Source organism: Lycium barbarum, chromosome 11, assembly GCF_019175385.1.
Source record: "Lycium barbarum isolate Lr01 chromosome 11, ASM1917538v2, whole genome shotgun sequence".
Lineage (NCBI taxonomy): Eukaryota > Viridiplantae > Streptophyta > Magnoliopsida > Solanales > Solanaceae > Lycium > Lycium barbarum.
The window spans coordinates 16,785,162-16,807,206 of NC_083347.1; the positions used below are offsets into that span (position 1 = coordinate 16,785,162).

At 30.7% G+C, this 22,045-nt stretch overlaps 2 protein-coding genes across 2 annotated transcripts; both read right to left on the reverse strand.

Annotated features, from left to right (window-relative positions):
* Positions 1–6,738: 6,738 nt before the first annotated feature.
* On the reverse strand, positions 6,739–7,315 carry LOC132617127 (uncharacterized). Its single transcript, XM_060332048.1, has one exon. The coding sequence runs from the start codon at positions 7,158–7,160 to the stop codon at positions 6,891–6,893; it is 270 nt and encodes an 89-aa protein (XP_060188031.1). The 5' UTR covers positions 7,161–7,315; the 3' UTR covers positions 6,739–6,890.
* A 3,357-nt stretch (positions 7,316–10,672) lies between these two features.
* On the reverse strand, positions 10,673–11,290 carry LOC132617065 (uncharacterized). The gene has a single exon (XM_060331941.1). It carries the CDS (start codon positions 11,159–11,161, stop codon positions 10,910–10,912), a length of 252 nt encoding a protein of 83 aa, XP_060187924.1. The 5' UTR covers positions 11,162–11,290; the 3' UTR covers positions 10,673–10,909.
* Positions 11,291–22,045: the final 10,755 nt, after the last annotated feature.

The window sequence follows — 22,045 nt, forward strand, 5'->3', positions numbered from 1 at the left end:
GAAGAAGATGATGACAAATGGCTAAGAGGAAGTCCTTTGCACAAATGTGCTGTTAAGTGTTAACATGATAGTATCTCGGCTTCAATAGAAATATGACAAGTGTCTTCTCGTTGCACTAAAAAATACGACAAGTGGGATAAATAACATCAAGTTTGTTGGGATAAGAGGTCAGGATTAAAACTGAGATTAAAATGGTTAAAAGTATATATTTATTCCAGATTAAATAAATATCTTTAATCAAATAAAGTATAAATTCAATTTCAAACTTAATCCTTAACTTTCATGACCCAAACGACCCCTTGCAACTAAATTCGTCAATCGGTTCGGGTTAACCGGTAACCGGATCGGTAAAATCGGAACCGGAACCGATTGAACCGGTTAACCGTTTATTATATACCAGTTCGGTTTCAATTTTTTTGAAACCGGAACCGGTTAAACCGGTAAAATCGGAACCGGACCGATTAAATCGGTGGAATTTTTTTTTTTAAATAGAGTCGTTGGGCTGCTTTGTTGGAGCCAAACGGTCCCAAACCCATATTTTGCCCCCCCCCCCCCCCCCCCCCCCCCCCCAACTCCCCAAACTTTTTTTTAACACTTTAACCCATCCCCCACCCCTATATAAACCCCTCTTCATTTCCATTTTAATCCACACCAATTCACTCTTCTCTTTCTCTCAATCTTTCAATTATAGTTACTTTGCAACAATTAGCCACTTTAAATTTCTCTCAATTAAATATTATAAAGTCTTATTATAGTTTCAATTATTAATTCTGCAATTGTAATATTGTTGGTGGAGTTGGTGATTTTGCAACAATCCGAAGTAGCTTTAGTGGATTTGCAATTCTAGCCGCATTCACTTTATTGGAAATTAGTCCGGCAATTTGGTACCTTCGTTTCAACTGTATCTTTATTTTTTGTAATTTAATTTACGCAATTTAATTTGTTGCAATTTATTTTCTTGTGATTTATTTGAGTGTGATTTAAATTAATTCTATTTAATAATGGCGAAGAGATTTAGACGTGGTGTCGGTAGTAGTGGTATTGTTAGGGGTGGGTTTAATGAGGAAACATTTGTGGAAGAAACACCTAATATAGGTATTGATGTTGGTGGAAATAATCCACTTTTAGATCATGAGGCAATGCAACAACATTATACCAACACTTTTAATGAAATTGATGATGATGATGATGAAGCACAAGCCACCGAAAATCTCATAGGAGATACAGGTCCTGCACAATCACATACACAAGATAAACCGCCTAGAACTCGTAAGCCAACCGCTAAAATTTGGAAATTTATGACTAAGGATAAGGAAAGCCAAACAGTTAAATGTACCATATGTGGACAAGTATTTGCTTTTAGGCAAGGAACTAATAAGGATGGTGGAACGGGTACACTAAATGGTCATATGAGAAAGAAACATATGGATGTTTGGGGAGAGCAAACGGGTTCAAATGTGGGGGGTATTCAAATGATGATAGACTCACGAACCGGTAAAAGTTTTAAGTATGACAAGAAACAAGAGCGTCTAGAAATAGCTAAAATGGTAGCTTATGATTGTTTACCATTCCTTTCCTTCGGGTTTGGGGTTTGTTACTTACATTCAACGTTGTTATAATCCGTTATTTGAGGGTATTCCTAGAAGTACTTGTAGAGCGGATGTTATAGATTTGTATAAAAAAATATAGATTTTATTTGTGCCATGTATTTGATTATTTAAATTGTAATGTTTCTCTTACCGCTGATTTAGGTCTTAGTCTTAACAAGTTAGATTTTTTTGCTATTACATGTCATTGGGTTGATGATAATTGGGTTATGCAAAAAAGAATTATAGCTTTTTTATATGATGAAGGGAAAGGTCGTCACGATGGAATTTTTTTAGCGGATTCAATGTCTACTATTATGAGATTTTTTAACATTTATAGAAAAATACTTTGTATTGCTTTAGATAATGCTTTTAATAATACAAAGACGGTTGGTATTTTAAAAAGGGAATTAAACCCTCCGCTAAAAAATATTTTTCATGTGAGATATAGTTGTCACATTTTAAACTTAATTGTTAAAGATGGTCTTGTGTGTTTTGAAGATTCTATTCAAAAAGTTAGAGATGCGGTTGCGTTTCTTTTTTGTAATGCTAATAGGGGAAGAATTAGAGATTTTAAGAATGCTTATGTGGAAAATAACCTTAGACCTTGGAAAATTCAAGTAGAAATTGAGACTAGGTGGAACTACACTTACATTATGCTACAACAAGCATATGAGTATAGGATTCCCATACAACAGGTTCACAACAAATATAATATTAATAATGATGATTGGTTAAATTTTACGGATTGGGAAGATGTTAAGGAATGTGTTGAACTCTTAGAAATTTTTAATAATGCAACTCTTGCTTTTTCTAAACAATTCTATCCCACGGTGATCGAAATTTTAGCCTACTTAGCGGAAATAGCTAGAGTTTTACAAGAGTATAAAAATAAATCCGGTTATCAAGCGGCTATTTTTAATATGACAACAAAATTTAAGAAGAATTTTTTCCCATCCCAACTTTATTTATATTGGGTTCTCTTTTAAATCCTTGTTTAAAAACGTCTTATACTAGAGCATTGGTTGGTCAAATTTATACATTTTTAGAAATTGAAGAGGGAGTTGAACCATCTTTAGCTGACGCCGAGCTCGCGATTGATGCCGAGTTTAGAAAAGTTTTTAGTCATTATTCTAATTTGGAAGAAAATGCTACACCCGTTGCTCCACGCCCCACTACTTCTCAAAGTAGCAAAAAGGGCTTGTCGGGTTTGTCGTATTTAAAAGTTTTACATTCACATCCAACTACTTCTCATAATGCAAACTTTGATGAATATCTCTTTTATTTGATGCAGCCAAATGTGGATATCAACGAACTAGATGATTTGGACGTCTTAGCATGGTGGAAGAAATACAAGGCAAGTTATCCGATACTTTCAAGAATAGCTTGAGATATCCTTACGGTTCAAATATCAACCGTGGCTTCGGAGAGTGCATTTAGCCAAGGAAGACAACAAATTGGAGACCATAGACACTCATTATCCGGATTTAGCTTGCAAGTATTAGTGTGCATTCACGATTGGATTAGATCGGAGCGACGCAACCAAAACTTACAAGCGGTGGAAGACGAAGAGGAAGAGATTGAAAATTTGATGGAGCGGACCAAATGGAAGACTTTGAAGATATCTCCATGACCGAATATGATATGGGGAAAATTAGCCAAATGATTGACAACTGGTGATTTTATTATTCTAATATTTCTTTGCAACTCATGTATTATTTGCAAGTTAAAAAAAACTACAACTTGCAAATAAATGTTATCCAAGAATGAATAAAATATATGGCTCATTGAGCTTTCTTCTATTTATTTGTGTTCATATTTTTACTTATATTAAGTTAGGAATATACCTAAAATATACTAAGAATATACTTATCATATACATCTACTTAAATTAAAAACTAGAAAGTTATATACTTGAAAAATAACTAAAATATACTTATAATATAAATATACTTAATTTATAAAATACGAATTTATAAGCTTAGAAAAAACTTAATCTATAAATAATTTAAGTTATAATATATAAGTTATAAGTATACATACATACATATATATATATATATATAACCTAAGTATATTGATATATATAAGTATATTCTTAATATATTTTAGGTATATGTAGTATAACTTAAGTATATAACTTAATATATAAACTTAGAAAAAAATTAAGCTATAAATAACTTAAGTTATAATATATAAGTATATATAGTATACTTAAACATATATATATATATATATATATATATATATATATATATATATAACCCAAGTATATTGATATATATAAGCATAGTCTTAGTATATTTTAGGTATATGTAGTATAACTTAAGCATATAACTTAATATATATATATATATATATGTATACACGTATATGCTGTATTGCTGACTTACTGTTAGCCTGTTAGTCAGTAAATATATAAACTTTACTTATAAACTTATATAACATATGTAAATATACCTACAATATACTAATAAATACTATAATATATATATATATATATACTATACAAAAAAGAAGAAGAGGAGGTTTTGGACATGTTTAAACCGGACCGGTCCGGTTTCGGGTTTTTAACCGGTAAACCGGAACCGGTTAAACCGAAAATCGGTGACCGGTTCCGATTTTTTAACCAGAAACCGGCCGTTTTGTTAACCGGTTACCGATCCGGTTCTAACCGGTTGACAGGTTTACTTGCAACTCTTAATAGTCCGATACACTCTTGTAAGATCCGGCTGCTGAGGCGTCTATGATTTAGAACTAGATATCGGAGCCCGTGCCAGCACGGGCCCGATATATGTTAATTATTTTATTTTTATTTTTATGCAATAATAAGACTCCTTCAACATATTTTATGATGTTTTTGGAAAGTTACATGTGGAAAAATAAAAGTTTTAGGAGCAAGAGTTCAATAATTTGTGTTATAGTATATTTTCTTTGTTTCAAGTTAAGTGACCTTTTTTTTTTTTTTTTGAAGATATGTGCTAATAATCATTTTAAACCGCTAATCAAACCTTAACCACCATTTCAAGACTGATTGAATTTTCATTACTTTTTAAAATCAGTAAACATCATTTTAATGACCGTACCCCTAGACTAAAACGTGATAATCTTTAAAACTTCACATCTATGTACTTGGAATGCAGGAACTCCGGGAAATGTTTCTGGAGTAGTATAATCTTTAAAACTTCACATATATGTATGGTAATTATATGTCTCTATTGTATGATATAACACTGACATATAATTATATGTGTGGTATAAGATACTCTTTATATCTTTATTTTTACGCGAACTATCATAATTATGTATTTATTAATAAATTATATTGGCTATTTTGAAGTTTTATAATTAGAAACTTAATAGATTGGAAAATGCCTACTTATATTAGTTTATTTTCGGAATATTAAACATTGCAATAAAAACAGAGTAATTTATTTCGTAAACATAGTTAATTAGTTTTACTACAATATTACAGTTAGTCCTGTTACCTAATTATACTTGTTTCTTCAGATATTATTCCTTATTCATCACAATTTTTAACCAGTTGTAAATTTTAAAAATAAAGTCTGTTAATAAAATATTTATTTCAAACTAAAAATTAATTTTATAAAATAATTCTAACCGGTGTTTTTCTACCTATTTAACATATTAGCTATAGGTAGGATATATACTCACTCAAAAAGCTATGGAGAAAGAAAGAAGTAAAAGATGCAAATCCAGATTGTCACTTAAATGTTTAAATGGTGCAGAGGAGTCATTTGAGAAGTGTGCAAATAAAGCGTGTGGCTTCGAAATCCAAGGTGGACCCACACTTTCACTAAAGTCACCTAGTAGGCACTTAATTGTCCAAGATATAAAAAGTACATACATAAAACAATTGAGTATAATAAAATCTCGTGCTATGCACAGGCCCAAACACATGTAAAAATATTGATAAATCAATGATTAAGTTTTTAACGAATTTTGAATTGATAATATAAGATAATTCTTATTTAGTAAAAGAAGTATAAATTTCGAGTGTGTGGTTTTTGAATATTTTTAGAACTTGCAATTGTAAATATGTCACTATATTTGTATGCTTATAGAACTTTTTATCGAATTTCTCACTCAGTTAAATAAATACTATTAATAATAAATTGAACAAAAAGCTTATTAATCAAAACCATGACATATTGATATTTAAATAGAGCTCCTACTTTACAAATTAACAAAAAGCTATGGAGAGAGGGGGGATGGGGGTGGGGGGGCGGGGGAGAAACAGAACTTTTCTCACTCAGTTAAATAAATACTATTAATAATAAATTGAATATAAAGCTTATTAAGCAAAATCATGACATATTGATACTTAAATAAATTCAGCTGACCCACATTGTTATAAAAATAAACTGGTTAGTTCTAAAAGCTTGCATAGAAAATTGAGGTGGGACCTACACCCAATGTTGTAGCAAGGACGGACGACGATCATTCTCCTATTAAAGTAGTAAAATCATTACTCCATAGTGACTGACTTCAAGAAAAGAGGCCGGAGAAAAATGTTATTATAAAATTTCAGTTGATTGTTTGAACGTTGAATTATCGATGTACTGAATGATCATTTTTATATTTGGGATTTCAAAATTATAGCATTAAAGAGAAAAATATTTTTTTGGTCGAAATTAAATAGAAAATATAAATCGAACAAAACTTCTAATTTTTTGGGTTCGAATAAAGAATTTATAATTTAGATTCCATTTTCTTAGAGGAGCAAATTCTTTGATAGTTCTTTCACTTCTTTTAATTTTTCTGTTCGACTCTTTTGCTCAATTCAATCTGTTTCATGAGACTGTTCGAAAATTGACTATTTGGAATTCCCAAAATTGTACTATGATCAACAACTAATTCAACTTCGCTGTGGAGCTAAGAATTACTAATAGAGATGCAGTTTACTCGCTCATTATTTGTTCCATTTTATCTTGATACTCCCGTTAAATAATTTTTATTAGAAACTATCAAATTGGAGCTTATTTTATTACATTATTGATTGATTATGCTTTAAATTAATTATTAGCAACTTGTATAATTACATAATTAACTAGGAAATAATTATAAAAAAAAGATATATTTTTCTTATAAGAGATAAATAAAAAGGAGATTTATGATTCAAACAACGCAATGGAGTATAATTCCCAGAAATTTGGATTATAGAAATGTTCTTTCCACAAATGTTAAATGGGCAATTTAACCCAAGCTCTAAAAAATCCTCTCATGTTTACAATATTGTCAAAGACTACATATGTACTAAATCTAACTACTAATTAGGATTGATCAATTGGGACCCCAACAGCTCAAATACATAACTTTCCTTAGAGACTCTTCAGATTGCTTCACTTTCTCCTTCAATTCTTTGTTTGCAGAAACCAAAGAAGAAGATTGAGCAGAGAGCTTCTTTGCTTGTGAATATGACCGTAGATTGTTCTTGGCATGCTGATGTACGGCTCTGATTGTGTGATTCCACCTACATATTCCTTGATCTTTTAGTGCCTCTACCACTCCCAAGCTCACTGCTGTAACCCATGCCCTGCTTGTTGAACTCATTTTTTTCTAATATGATCTTTATTTTTGAAAAAACTTGGCTATATTTGTGAAGGTTTAATTTTGCTGAAATAGGCTTAGAAAGACTTCTATAAGTTGTTAGTTTGAACTATCTATGATCTTTATTTGTGAAGGTTTAATTTTGCTGAAATCGGTTTAGAAGGACTTGTATATATATAGTACGCTTGTTGGAAAAAACTAGAGGCTTTTGGCCGTACTTCCTGTGGTTTTGGAGCATGGTTTCTGTACAGTGGAAATACTTTTCCGCCCTCGTATATATCTTTTCATGATCACTATTGAGGGGTGGAATTGGTATTTCAGTTATTATGTGTTTTTCACTATTGGTTGGTCGAAAGAGCACACAGAATTTGGAGATGTTGTTTGGTCAACTTGCTAGATTGAAGACACGTACAGTGACATGTGCCTAATGTCAATAATAATATGCAGATAAGATAAATAAATAAGTTAAAATGCAGGAATGGGGCACACGGTTTTCTAGATCCACTTGGGTCCAAACCATGGGAAATGATCTTGAAAAAGAAAGGTAAAATGTAATTTTTTATCATTTATAGCTATCATTTTAAATATTATTATTTGTAGTTATATTTTTTAAATTAAAATATTTTTTCGGATGTATTTGATGCGTGTAAATTTGTAGAAATACAGTAAAAAAAAAACATATCCCTTGATTTTAGGTCATAACAGTGGAATCATTTAATTAGTTATTAATTGGTATTTTTTACCATACTCTTCCACAAAATCAGATTTTAGATTTCTTTTCCATAAACGTTTTCTATTCCTTCATCCAATCTTCAACATTAAAACGTAAAAAATCAAAAAATTTAAATTTGAAAACATTCAACAACCAATGTATTTGAAGTTTTCAATATTGATTTCGTTTTTTATTTACCCATGTATTTGATAGTATAACTAATGTATTTGAAGTTTCCAATCAAACTCCATGTATTTTATATTAAATATTATATATTTGTGTGAGTAATAATTTGCATCACCCATGTATTTAGTGGTAATGTATTTGAAGTTTTCAATATTGATTTCTTTTTTTATTTACCCATGTATTTTATAGCATAACTAATGTATTTGAAGTTTCCAATCAAACTCTATGTATTTTATATGAAATCTCATGTATTTGTGTGAGTAACAATTTGCATCACCCATGTATTTGATGGAATTAATTTGAACAAAATACATAAATATATAGAAAACTTACCATGTATTTGCGTCACCCGTGTATTTGAAACTAGATGAACTGATGGAATTAATTTGAACAAAGTACACAAATATATAGAAAAACTTACAAAAATCCACCACCAACCACAACAATTGGTAGTTATATCATAAAACATGCACAAATACATATATTTTTCGTCTTCTCAAAACCCTAAGAAACTTTCTCAAAACCCTAAAAAACTTTTTGATTGGTGAGACTGGAAGTGAAATTTTTGCAGAAAGGGGAAGAGAGGAAGAAGACGACTATTTTACTGGGCATTCACAGATTCTTTCCTTTTTAAAAAGGTAAGAATTTATGAAAAAGGAGAGCGAATGGTAATGTATATTAAGTGATTAATATTGTTATCATTAAAAGGCAATATGGGATTGGGGTGGCTAATTTTTAAGTGTATTTGTGAAATGGTAATTGAAAGTTACTGTGTAGCTATAATAGTTAAATTAGAAAAATATTTAATTAGTATTAGTAATTAAAATAAAAAATAATTATTACCACTAATTATATATTAGAAGTAGCTATAACGCGTAAAAATTCCAAAAAGAAACCACCGAAATGTTTGGAGTTACGTACTGTACTTGGTTTAATGTGTGACGTGAAAAACTGCATAATAATGCCGTACTGACTAGTGGTAAATACCGTTCTTGTTTATAATACAAAAACTTATTATATAAAAGCAAATAAAACGAGTATTATTATTTCACAAAGATATATAGCAGTTGCGAAAATAAAAAATAGATAGTGACAAAAACCTCATATCGGTAAGGAAATATAAAATAAAGAATTGGGGTAATCAGATAAACATTTCCTCCGCTGTGAGGATGCCGAATTCTAACTTTGAACCAATTGAACAAATTTGGGTTTTTAGAGGGTGCAATCAAAGGAAAACACTGCACAGTTTTGTTTATGATGCAAATTAATTGACATATGGCCGGGTCTATATATCTTTAAACTTAGGGAGGGCACAAACTGCACATTTTGAATTTTTACTTCTTTTAAGTACTGTTGTAATCAAATTAAATAGTTTATGCAAAACTTGTTTCACTCAATTTACACTTAATCTTTTAAGATGTTCTTCCTTCTTAGAGCCCGTTTGGATTGGCTTATAAGTTGCTTATGAGCTGTTTTCAGTTTTTTTGAGTGTTTGGCTGATCAGTTTAAAATTATTTTGTGCTTAAAATAAGCTCAAAAAAATAATTGAGCCCATTTGACTTAGCCAAAATAAATAAATTAGACTATCCAACTTTTTTTTTTTAGCTTTTTAGCTGCAGGCATAAGCCCATCCAAACAGCTTATAGGCATAAGCCTATCCAAACAGGCTCTTAGTTTCGAATCAAGACCACTGGAGATGAGACTTCTTTACCATATTTCTTCACTATTCATTTGTGTATTCAGATTGATTTATTTATTTATAAGTAGAAGTATTATTGGCAAGTCGAAGTGATAATACTAGTCGATCTGTAAATTGTAATATCATCATAATATGTACACAGTACATAGCACTATTCATTTGTGTATTCAGATTGATTTATTTATTTATTTATAAGTAGAAGTATTATTGGCAAATCGAAGTGATAATACTAGTCGATCTGTAATATCATCATAATATGTACACGGTACATAGCACTTCATAATTTCATGTCATTCTTCGAATGATTCGAAATAATACATGCTTCTCTAGAGGTGGCATGACTTAAACACCATTTACAATCATAGCCAATTAGCCATACATTTTTTCTTTTTTCTTTCTGTCCTAGAAAACCTTCAGCTCTGCTAAAATGACAAATGAAGGTATCTGTAAAAATATAGAAAGAACCAAATATCAAATCATTAATTATCTCACAAAGATACATAGTAATTACAAAAAATTAAAAAACATAGTGACAAAAACGTCATATATCGAGTAATCAGAAGAACCTTTTTCCCCTGTGATGAAGTAGAATTCTAACTTGACCCAATTAAATGAAATTGGGTTTTTAGAGGTAGCAAACAGAGGAAAACACTCCCTCTTAGCTGAGAATAATGCTGATACAGAGGAAAATAAAGGGGAAATTCTTTGTTTATGATCGTATTTAGGAGTACAGATGCGTGCTTTGACATATGGCTGGTTGCCTGGTTCTATGTATATCCTTGCACCATTTTTAATTTATAGTTCTTCCTGTACTGTTTTAATCAAATTAAGTAGTTTTTGCAACTTGTCACTCAATCTACACTTACTCTAGGTTTTCAAACTAATTAAGTAGGAGTAATATCTGCAAGCATGTCGAAGTGATGCAAAATATTAGTCGAATTTTCATATCATAATCAAAATATCTACAGTATTTCATAATTTCATTGTCATCCTTAGGATGATTCGAAACAGTACATGCTTCTCTAGAGGGGGCATGAGTGCATGACATAAATTCTACTTAATATTTACAATCATAGCCATACTTTTTTTCTTTCTTTTCGTTTGAAACTCTTCAGGTCTGAAAAAATGACTTGAAGGTATTAGGAAAAATGATAATTAATTGGGACCCCAACAGCTCAAGTACATAACTTTCCTCAAAGATTCTTCAGATTGATTTGCCTTGTCACTATTTGCAATCAGTGAAGAAGAAAGTTTCTTAGCTTGAGAGTAAGATCTGATGTTATTCTTTGTGTGTTGTGCCAAAGACCTCAATGGGTAATTCCATCTACACAATCCAACTTGATCTTTTAATGCTTCAACTGCTCCAACACTGGCTGCTACTATCCACGCTCTCCTGCTTGAACTCATTCTGATTTAATTTCTTCTAAAAATTAAATTCTCTTTGTTTGCTTTGGTTTTGTATATAAATTGGCTGGTTCTCTGATCTTTTGATTGCTTAGTAGATTTGTTGGCTTTGAAGTTGATGCTTGGAGTTTGTGGTTAAGGCTGAATTTATAGGTACACTGAAAAGAGAAGACTTTGGAGTATAGTAGCTAGAGAGTGATAAACCACTGGCTCTTTAAGCTAACTGTGTGCTCTCCCGCATTGCAGCAAGTGGTTTTCTAGTTTTTTATTTAGTATTTAATTTTTTAATTTTAAATTAATTTGTTTTCTAGTTATTTTGTCCTTGAAGAAAAGGGGAATGAATTTAGCAGGAGTAAGTGATTTATACGTTATTTTTCAGAAGAAAACAAGATGTTAGACCACCGCAACTGGTTTTAGCCCTCGGTAAGTTTAGGAGCTTTTAAGAGGTTCGTTTTATTCTTTACTTAAAAAGTAAAGATTTTAATTGAAACATATTAGTCAAAATTTACCTAACTGTGATTTACTTTTTTTTTTTCAGTTTGGCAATTGTTGGGAAACCAACTTATTCATTATTTTAGTGGCACTGAGGTGAAACAACATTAAACCAATTTGCAACATGAGTACATCCCAGGAGACATATTCTAGCTAATTCCCACGAATAAAAGAATTTAGCCAAAATACATTAGTGGCCCCTTAAGCTTGTTAAATATTTTTATTTTGACTTCTAAAATTCTGAACTAGAGCTAGGCGCTGGCATTTATTAAACACTTCATGTTATAAAAAAAATGTACCTATTAAACTCAAATTTGATAATTCTAAACCTTGTTTGATGCATGAATGTCACTGAAAAATCCCATAACCTGTCGTCGTCCCCATCTCCTCATTGGACAAATATCCCTATCATCACCATGTACCGCACCCACCCCATAAAAGTATTCGACGGACAAGAGTGCAAAATAAATACAAAATATGGTATGACAAGATTTTGAATAAGCGAGTGATCTTCGATCTCCACAGATCCCTTCTCCCTTTCATCTTATCCTAAGACTCATCCCTCTTTCATCTTGTTGCCCATCCCCCTACATTTTCTTCCCCTAATATATGCCTTTCTTTCTTCTTCGATTAGGTTGTCAGAGGCGAATTCAGATTTTAAAATTTATTAATTTTTTTAATGATTTCAAATTAATATAAAATTATAATTGCATTCATAATTAACTATTTATAATTTTCTTAATATAAATACATGATATTTAGAAAAGATATTGAGTTCTCACGTACCGTAAGGGCTAGATTGATTGGATATCATGGAAGTTCCATTGTTTGGGAATCATAGTGGTCTCTTACGCTTTTCAGAGAAAAAATTGATCTTTCACACTCTGAAAAAAGGTGTACGGAGCACATGTATATGCCACCTTATCAAATTATGTTTAATAAATATAGTTTAACTCGAGTTTAAGTATTTAATAAGTACTGAAATTAATTAAGATATAATAGAAAAGTATTAACCGTGTATTTGGCTAAAGTATTTTTAGGCATCTGAATCTCTTTGAAATTAGTAGTCATGAAATAAACAATCCTACCACATGGTACTTCCAATTTACTAAATACCATAGGCGGCTATATGTTATAATAAAGGTCTTGACAATTAATATATTCATTAAACTGATTGTCATTAGGCATATGTTGGAGAAAAATGGCTAAACAAATCTGGGGGGACCAAAATCACTGGTTTTCTTCATAACAAAGGGCTTTTAAGAAAACAACAGCAAACAAAAAACCACACGTGTTAAAGCCCTCCATGCTTCTATATAAAGCCAGCGAAAAGAATGTGCATTTCCACTTAAAGCATAACCAAATTAAGTAAGGAGGATTTTAAAAAGACTCTTTCAAGTTTCAAAATCTCTAAATCTTCCCTTTTTTTTTTTTTTTAGATCAGTACTTAGTTCCCTACTCTTAAAGAATTTCCTAGAGAAACGTAATTAGACTACTTCAAGGACTACTACACCACAAGAAAAAACATGATGGTGGCAGGAATGAAGCCTTCTCAGACAAGTTCCTCATCTGAATCCGGCAATCAAGGCAGGCTAAGATGGTTTTCCGGCAAAGGAGATAAAGGGAAGAAGGCATTAATGGATGATCAGAAGAGAAGGGTTAGGGAGGCTGAAAAGGCTGAAAATATTATGAACCTTATCTTGTGGGGACCCAAATAATCCATCTTTTTGACTCTTTGGCCTAATATTAGTAGTTATTTTACTGTAAATATTTCTCTTCTTTTTTGATTGGTTAGTTTCTTCTAAATCAGTGGAGTCTCTAGGAGAGTCTGTACTATGTATGTAGAAATGGAAGTTCATTGTACCATAACAATGAACTCTTTTAAGAAATTAAAGTTTTCTCATGGCAGATCCTTAAGACTCAGTGTAGCTATATCTAAGAATGCAGTGCCGTCGATGTTTTTAGAAGTTACATGTTGCTCGAAGTTGCATTAGTTAATGTTACAATTTTTTAAAAACAGTTAACTATTTAAATTTTTGAGATGAAACAAATGTTTGAGAGATTATTTTCTCTGGGTACAAAAAGTTGTGGCCTCTGATATTTCCAACAGTTATGAGATTTGTAACTAATTCATTAAATATGGTCTACGTCACAAAGCTGGTCTAGGGGCTGAAATGTATTATTAGAACACTTCAAGGACTTGTAGAAAATTCAAAGATCTTAGTTGAAATTGTTACAATACTACGTATGCTACTTTAAGTATCTAATTAACTTTAACTGGTAGCTTTGACAATCCAGTTCTTCGCTCGGCAGGAGGTAAATAGAAAACAGAAATAGGAGAACACGGTTAAGTTTTGTAACTTCTAAGCCCAGTGATTCGAGAATCTATAGTAGTAATGGTTCTAGGAATTGTGAACTAGTCAAAGTATTCCACGGTTTAGCAGACTGCGAGTTTAGTGTAGTCACAGTTTACAACATGTTCTACACCATCACAATAAGTAATTATGCTTATGACAAACTTGATTTCACAATTCGAAATAAATTTAAAAATTATGTTATGATATGTTAAGCTATATTACTTTACTTTACTTTTCTATTATATTTATATTTATTTCTATTATATATAAATGTGGTAAAGGGACGAACACAACTTCCCATGGTTGCACCATGGGCTTTAAAAATTATACACACAATGAATGCTTGTACAATAAGTTATATAAATTGTACAGTTTAACCAACTATTTTTATATCCCACGTAGACATATGTCATAGTACTTAATATCTATTCCTTTCTCATGTATAGACGTATATACTTGAAATTTAATTCTCCGACATTTATTTCCTCCGTGCACTTTTACTTGTTCACTTTTGACTTTTCGTGTTCTAGCTGAATATTTATTCTTTTATCATGTATAGACAAATGTGGTAAAGGGACGAACACAGCTTCCCATGGTTGTGCCATGGGCTTTAAAAATTATACACACAATGAATGTTTGTACCATAAATTATATAAATTGTACAGTTTAACCAACTATTTTTATATCCCACGTAAACATATGTCATAGTACTTAATATCTATTCCTTTCTCATGTATAGACGTATATACTTGAAATTTAATTCTCCGACATTTATTTCCTCCGTGCACTTTTACTTGTTCACTTTTGACTTTTCGTGTTCTAGCTGAATATTTATTCTCTTATCATGTATAGACAAATGTGGTAAAGGGACGAACACAGCTTCCCATAGTTGTGCCATGGGCTTTAAAAATTATACACACAATGAATGCTTGTACCATAAATTATATAAATTGTACAGTTTAACCAACTATTTTTATATCCCACGTAGACATATGTCATAGTACTTAATATTTATTCCCTTTCCATGTATACATGTATGCACTTCAATTTTAATTATCCGATACATATTTCTTTTCTCCGTGCACTTTTACTTGTTTATTTTTGACTTTTCACGTTATTTAAGAATTAATAAATGAAGTACTCCTTCCATCCCATATTTCTTGACCACATTACTTGGCTTTTCACGTTCTTTAAGAATTAATAAATGAAATACTCTCTTCGTCTCATATTACTTGGCCACATTATTATACTAAACTTTTCACATTCTTTAAGAATTAATAAAAATGAAGTACTCCCTTCGTCCATATTACTTGGCCACATTACTAAAAATATATGTCTATTTTTCTATTCTATATTTTTCTTCTTTTCTATTTCTAATATATCTAAGTGTGAAGAGAGGACTAACACAACAATAGAAATTTGTACCACAAGCTATATATATTATACCATTTAACCAACTACTTTTTTATCCCACGTGGTCATATGTCATAGTATTGAATATTTATCTCTTCTCATGTATACACGTTTGAACTTCAAATTTAATTCTCCGGCACATTTATTTCCTCCGTGCACTTATACTTGTTGACTTTTGACTTTTCAAGTTCTTTAAGAATTAATAAATGAAGTACTCCCTCCATTCTATATTACTTGGCCACATTACTAAACTATTTTTTTACTGAATATTTATTCTCTGCTCATGTATACAAGTATGCATTTCAATTTTAATTGTCCGACATATATTTATTTCGTCCGTGCACTTTTACTTGTTCATAAATGAAGTACTCAATGTTACTAAAAATATATGTCCAAATTACTTGTTCATTTACAGAACCAAAATAAAATTAATTAAATGTTTTACATCTTATCCTCTCCGTCTCATATTAGTTGGCCACATTACTAAAAATATATGTCCAAATTACTTATTCATTTACAAAACCAAGATAAAATTAATTAAATCTTTCCCATCATACCCTTAGTAATAAATGTTCTTAAAAATAGTCAATTTTGATTAGAATGTATTTATTGGAGAGAGATAGGGGGGTAAGATAGTAAAATACAATTTTTACTTCTGATTTCTTAACGGGTGTGCAAAAGGAAAAGTGACAAGTAATATGGGACAGAGAAAGTATATATTTTACCATAATATTCATATTTATTAGTGTAAGTCTCAATAGCCTTTGAAAATAATTTGAAAATGAGTAATTGAAGGGTGAAATTAATAATAAGAACACACAAATATTCACTCATTAATTCCATGAAAATTAATGGTCAGCCCCTTCTGCATGATTCTCCTCACTCTTCTTGTGTTGCCTAGCTTAATGGTCGCCATGATAAATAAGGGAATACAAGAAAAAGAATGACATGTATACAAATATATATGCCTATAATATATGCGTAGTCGTTATCTTTATACACAATCAACATAATTGAAGTTTCATACTAATTAATAATTACCATATTAATTTCTTTCTCTTGATATGTTAACGTGGACAAGTAAAAATAAACAGAGGGAGTGACTTTTATATCCGTTTTTCTTCTTTGTCCATACTTTAAACGTGAAGAGATGATGAACAATAGCAATGCAAATTTGTACTAAAATTTATTTTAATTCTCCTACACATAACTTGTTCACTTTTGACTTTTCACGTTCTTTGAGAATTAATAAATAAAGTATACTATATTTTATCATACTATTTATATTTATTGGTGTATAGTCTCAATAGCCTCAAAAAATGATTTGAAAATGAGTAATTAATGTGAAGGGTAAAATAAAAGAAGAATTTTTTTTCTTGATATGTTAACGTCGACAAGTAAAAGTGAAGAGAGGGAGTGACTTTTATCCCCGTTTTCCTTCATTGTCAATACTTTACTCATTTACTCTCCTTTGCAGTCTCTGGTTATTGTTTTCTTTATATTTTCATTTCAGAATTAAAATTTGGTGATTAATGATATAACATATATCTTTCTAATTTTGATTTCTTTGTAACAACTTTTTTTATCTATAATTGTTAACATAAAAAATTATAATATATTTTTTAATTAATTTAATAAAAATATTTTATTAGTTTTTCTTTTAAAAAGCCCAATATATACAATAATGGTTCTTATGTTTGGATCTGAACAATTACTTAATTGAAATAGATATCAACCTGTTGGTATACATATAAAATAAAGAATTTAAAAGAAAAAATTAGAATCAAAATATTAATTTTCCCTCATATTCTTACTAATTTTCTTTTACATTGATGAATAACTTTCATTGTCATGATAATGAGAAAAAAGTCCGACTTTTTTCATCTCAAAGACTTAATTCCATCAACTCCATTTTTTAATTATAACTAAAGTGATGGTACATAAAATATATTTTCTATATGTTGCTATATATAATAACAATTACAATATTTTTAATGTTATGAATTATTTTACAAGTTGATATTTGGATGTATTATTAAATGTAAATTATACCACCTACACATTAAGTGATAAATACAACTTGCACTTGCAAGTTGTATCTTAGTTGTAGAAAGTTGTATATTAGTTGTATATATTAGTTGTACCAAGTTGTAGAGCAACTTGTACAAGTTGTATATTGTAGGTTGAGGGACAAACTTCTTCTATAAATAAGGAGTTATGCCTTCTCATTTGCAACATGAAGAAAAGATGATAATATAATCTCTCCCTCCTCTCTACAAAGTTATTGGTTTGCTTCTCTTATTCATTTCCAATTATATATAGTTTCATAACACGTTATCAGCACGAGACTCTGCCATCTTGAAAAAATATTTTTATGACAAAAGTAAGAGCTGCATCAGGTATTCCGTTTAGCATCTTTCGTTTCATTTTTATTGTTACCTCCGTTGTATATAATATCGCGAGGGACATAAGTTCTCTTTGCTAAGATATTTGAGATTCTAACTATGTGGCTTGAAGAAAGATGATTTCCAACCTTACTTGTTAGTTTGTGACTAAATCTTTGGCATGTATTTTGCCATAAGTAAAATTGTTATTATGGAAAAGAGCTAATGAATCCATGTCACTAATAGTGTATCATATATCATCCTTAATGGATTTTGGATGTTTGTTGCCATTATTTCGTATATTGGATTCTTTTGATATCCGAATCTTAAATGGTTCGCTTGATCATTTATTCCTTAAATTTTGTTCCTGAAGAACAATATTGTTTAGAGGAATTATGATATTAATTTCATAATCCTTAATGGCTAAGAATGAAAGTTTATAAGAAATACATGATCACCAGAAGTGATAATATCTCTTACATATCGTTATGATTAAATTCGTCTGTCTATAACCACCAGAAGTGGTAATATTTTTATAGGCTTGTAGTGGCTACAAGTGAAGATATGTTAGAGAAAGATTCTCCAAATTGTACGTATGTCTTGATTTTCTCCTGAATTATCAATATCTTAAAAGAGGTTCTAAGCTATTACGATTTGATATGGTTTAAGTCAAGTCTAGATGATTACGTTTCATTCTTGAAGAATGAGAATTTTTTTATTAATGTTACAAATATAGATCCATTCCCTTAAGTGAATGTGATAGTATGTGGCAAGCTTATAAATGCGGATGTGCGTTTGGCTGTGAAGTTATCACAACTCATCTCTAGAAGAGGTAGAATAATTGAGAAGAAATATTCTAAATATTCTATGCTTGATTCCTGAAGTAGTAAACTCAGAAACTCTACTCCTTAAGTAGTAGAACTTTGAACTCTACCCAGAAGTAGTAGAACTTTAAAAGAAGTAGAACTTTGAACTCTACTCCCGAAGTAGTAAGACTTTGAATTCTACTCTTAAAATGGTAGAACTCTGGAATCTACTCCCGAAGTAGTACAACTCTGAAATTTACTCTTGAAATAGTAAATATTTGAAATCTACTCCTAAAGTAGTAAGACTTTGAAATTTACTATTGAAGTAGTAAACATTTAAACTTTACTCCCGAAGTGGTAAAACTTTAAACTTTATTCCTTAAGCAGAAAGAATTGGTAAAATATTTGAGAAATATTCTAAAGCAATATCTTCTTGTGCTTGAGGAAAATAACGAGTTATTGATCAATGTCGTATAGCAAGCACATTTGAATAATCAGGATTCATTTCCCGAAGTGAATGAAGCAATACTACAACCTGTCTTCTGGAGAGATAAAATACAAGGAATATACATTTTATTTGTGTGGTATGAAATTAAGGCATTGCAACACGTACCTGTCGTACGTAGAAACATCTTGAATAATTTTATTAAAATATCATTTTACAGCAAAAGGAAGCAGAGTAAAGTGCTTTCTACTATAACCACATTGATAAATTATGGTTAGTTGTTATTGATTTTCTTGAAGGAAATAAACATTAGTGTATCCCTTTCCTGAAGGATGTGATTACTATGTGGTTGCTGCTTTGATACAAAATATTCAGATGTTAATGGCTAGTCTCCTTGAAGGATATATTTGAAATACTGAAGTTAGAACTTAACGTTTACTTTTCGTAATTTACAATTTATAATGTCCATTTAATTATTGTTTCTTTCATGACATCAGTAGTGTCTAACCAATTTTCTCTCATGATACTTGCAGTATCTAAGCAATATTTGGTGATACAAAAATCAAGGACTCCAAAAGAGATAATTGTTTGTTTACGAGTATCATGACACCAGCAGTGTTCAAATAATATCTGATTATGAAAAATAAATTAAAGTATCTTGAAGAGGTTATACATGATAGCACAATTTATCCCTGATCGTAATTGTTATAAATCGTAGTAAACCTGAAGTCTACTAGCAATAAAATTGGTTATCATATTGGGAATACAAATGATTGGAAAATTGAATATCTTTAAGTTACTACGGGTAATAAATATGTATATGAAACGTTGCCCGAGCATGATGGATCACATGTCACAATAAACCAAAAGTTTATGACAAAATCTCATGCAATATTAAACCAGAAGCTTACTAAAATAAATAGCACTGGTCATGGTAGACTTAAGTTTTACGGATATAGATAATTTTATCAGTTGACAATACCATTTTAGTTGTCCTGATTTAAATCTGATGTGCTAATTGAGTATTCAAAATATATTGAAGAACTAGAAGATTCTTCAAGAATTTATTTGTGTTGCTTGTTCTCATGATAAGTTGATTACACCAGCTAATGTTGGGACTGAATCCCCTAAAATTCTAGAAAATATAAAAGGTGAATATGGGCCCTTTCACATATAATGTAATGTCTCAAATAGATACATCTATGAGACGGTCACATGTAAGTTTATTGTCAACTGGCAGTTTGACATTTATGAAGTTGCTTGCTCAAAATTGAGTTGGAAGCACAATTTCCAGAATATGTAATCAGACAATTCATCTTGATAATGCTGGTTAAATTTAAGTTGGTTTGGCATTGGATGCCTCCATAATATAACTAAATCATTGCTTATGAGAACAGAGCTTCAGATGTTGGTCTGAGATATGATATATTGCATACAACGACGCTTGTATCCTTCAGACCAATAAATTATGATAAATTCTCTCCAATTGGTTCAGGATCAGGAACTAGATATTTCCATCTTCTAGCTTTTGATGTGTGGTATATAATTAATGGATATAACATGATGCACACAAATGGATTTCCCAAATAAATTGGGATATGTGTTAGTTTTTCTAACATAAGGGGGAGAGAATATGCAGCTAAGAAATATGTTGTAAATTATCATCACTATGATCCTCAGATAATTCAAGTCAAATGTTGGAAGCATTTGCTGACTCAACTATTTCATATTTCATCGGCAAAATGCTCCTAATGTCCCTGGAGGACAGAGTATACAGCATGCATGAAGCATGGTAGACCAATCGGTTCCAAATGTAATAATCCTTGAAAATGGGGATGAGCAAATGATCAAAACAATCATAATAAGGAGGCAATGTGCTCTTGAAAAGCCTACGACATAACACTTCATGAAATCTTAGGGGAGGTTCAGGTACTTGAAAATAATAAAATGATGAGATCTCAGTAAGTTATGTCGAATTGCGAACCACTACAAAATGATATCTCGTCAACTATATCTTTGATACAATATGGCACACAATATTGTATAAAATTGTGAGGAATTGAGTTCTACGTCTCTTAAAGCAAGCCAACGTAGAAATAATTATCAAGTGATATGATGCATCTTGGTAAGCATAAAGCTTATTGGACCTGCAGTCCAGACATCAGAAGATGTCACGCCATTTAACTACTAAATGGATGTTGTCACAGTCTATATGTCTTACTTGATAAGATTCAAAATTTTCTTAATAACTCAAAATGCCTGAAGCATATACAAGTTCTTGGGAAACTTGTTCATAATCCTTATATGGATTAAATCAGGTAAGGTGAATGTATTTTCATCATCTTAGTGAATATTTATTGACGAAGGGTACAAAGATGACCCTGTTTACCCTTGTCTCTTTATGATAATCAGAACATTTCATCTTACTGTGCAAGTTGATGACTTGAATATTATTGAAGCTCTTGAAGAGTTTCCAAAAGTAGTAGATTATTTGCTAAAATAGATTGAAATGAAAAAATTGAATTGGTCCTGAAGTACCATATATTTGTGCAATTGATGCATTTATATATCTTTCTATAACTACGAGCATGATATAGTTTTACTCCTAAATGGAGATATTGAAATCGATCAATTCCACATTGCAGATGAAAGCCCTGACATGAATGTGTTTATCCTAACAAATATTGTCAAGTGTTTTGGATATACAGGGCATTCATATGATCTGCATAAGAGTTCGATAAAGATATGTTATCTATTTCCATGAAGGATTACTGTCATACCATGTTATTTTACTACAGATTTTGGCGCCTTAAATTTCACTACAGATTTAGCAACAGAAGAGGCACGACAAATTTTATTTTTATGTAGTGACAGATTCAGTAACGGAAAATCCATCGCCAGACCTTTCAAATTTTCTCCAAAAAATATATATTCGCAGCAACGGAAAAACGTTGCAATATTAATTATTTAAAGAAGTCAATGTATTATTT

Bases quoted from the DNA above. Each gene is read 5' to 3' on its own strand.
- LOC132617127 (XM_060332048.1), bottom strand. From the start codon at position 7,160: ATGAGTTCAACAAGCAGGGCATGGGTTACAGCAGTGAGCTTGGGAGTG.
- LOC132617065 (XM_060331941.1), bottom strand. From the start codon at position 11,161: ATGAGTTCAAGCAGGAGAGCGTGGATAGTAGCAGCCAGTGTTGGAGCA.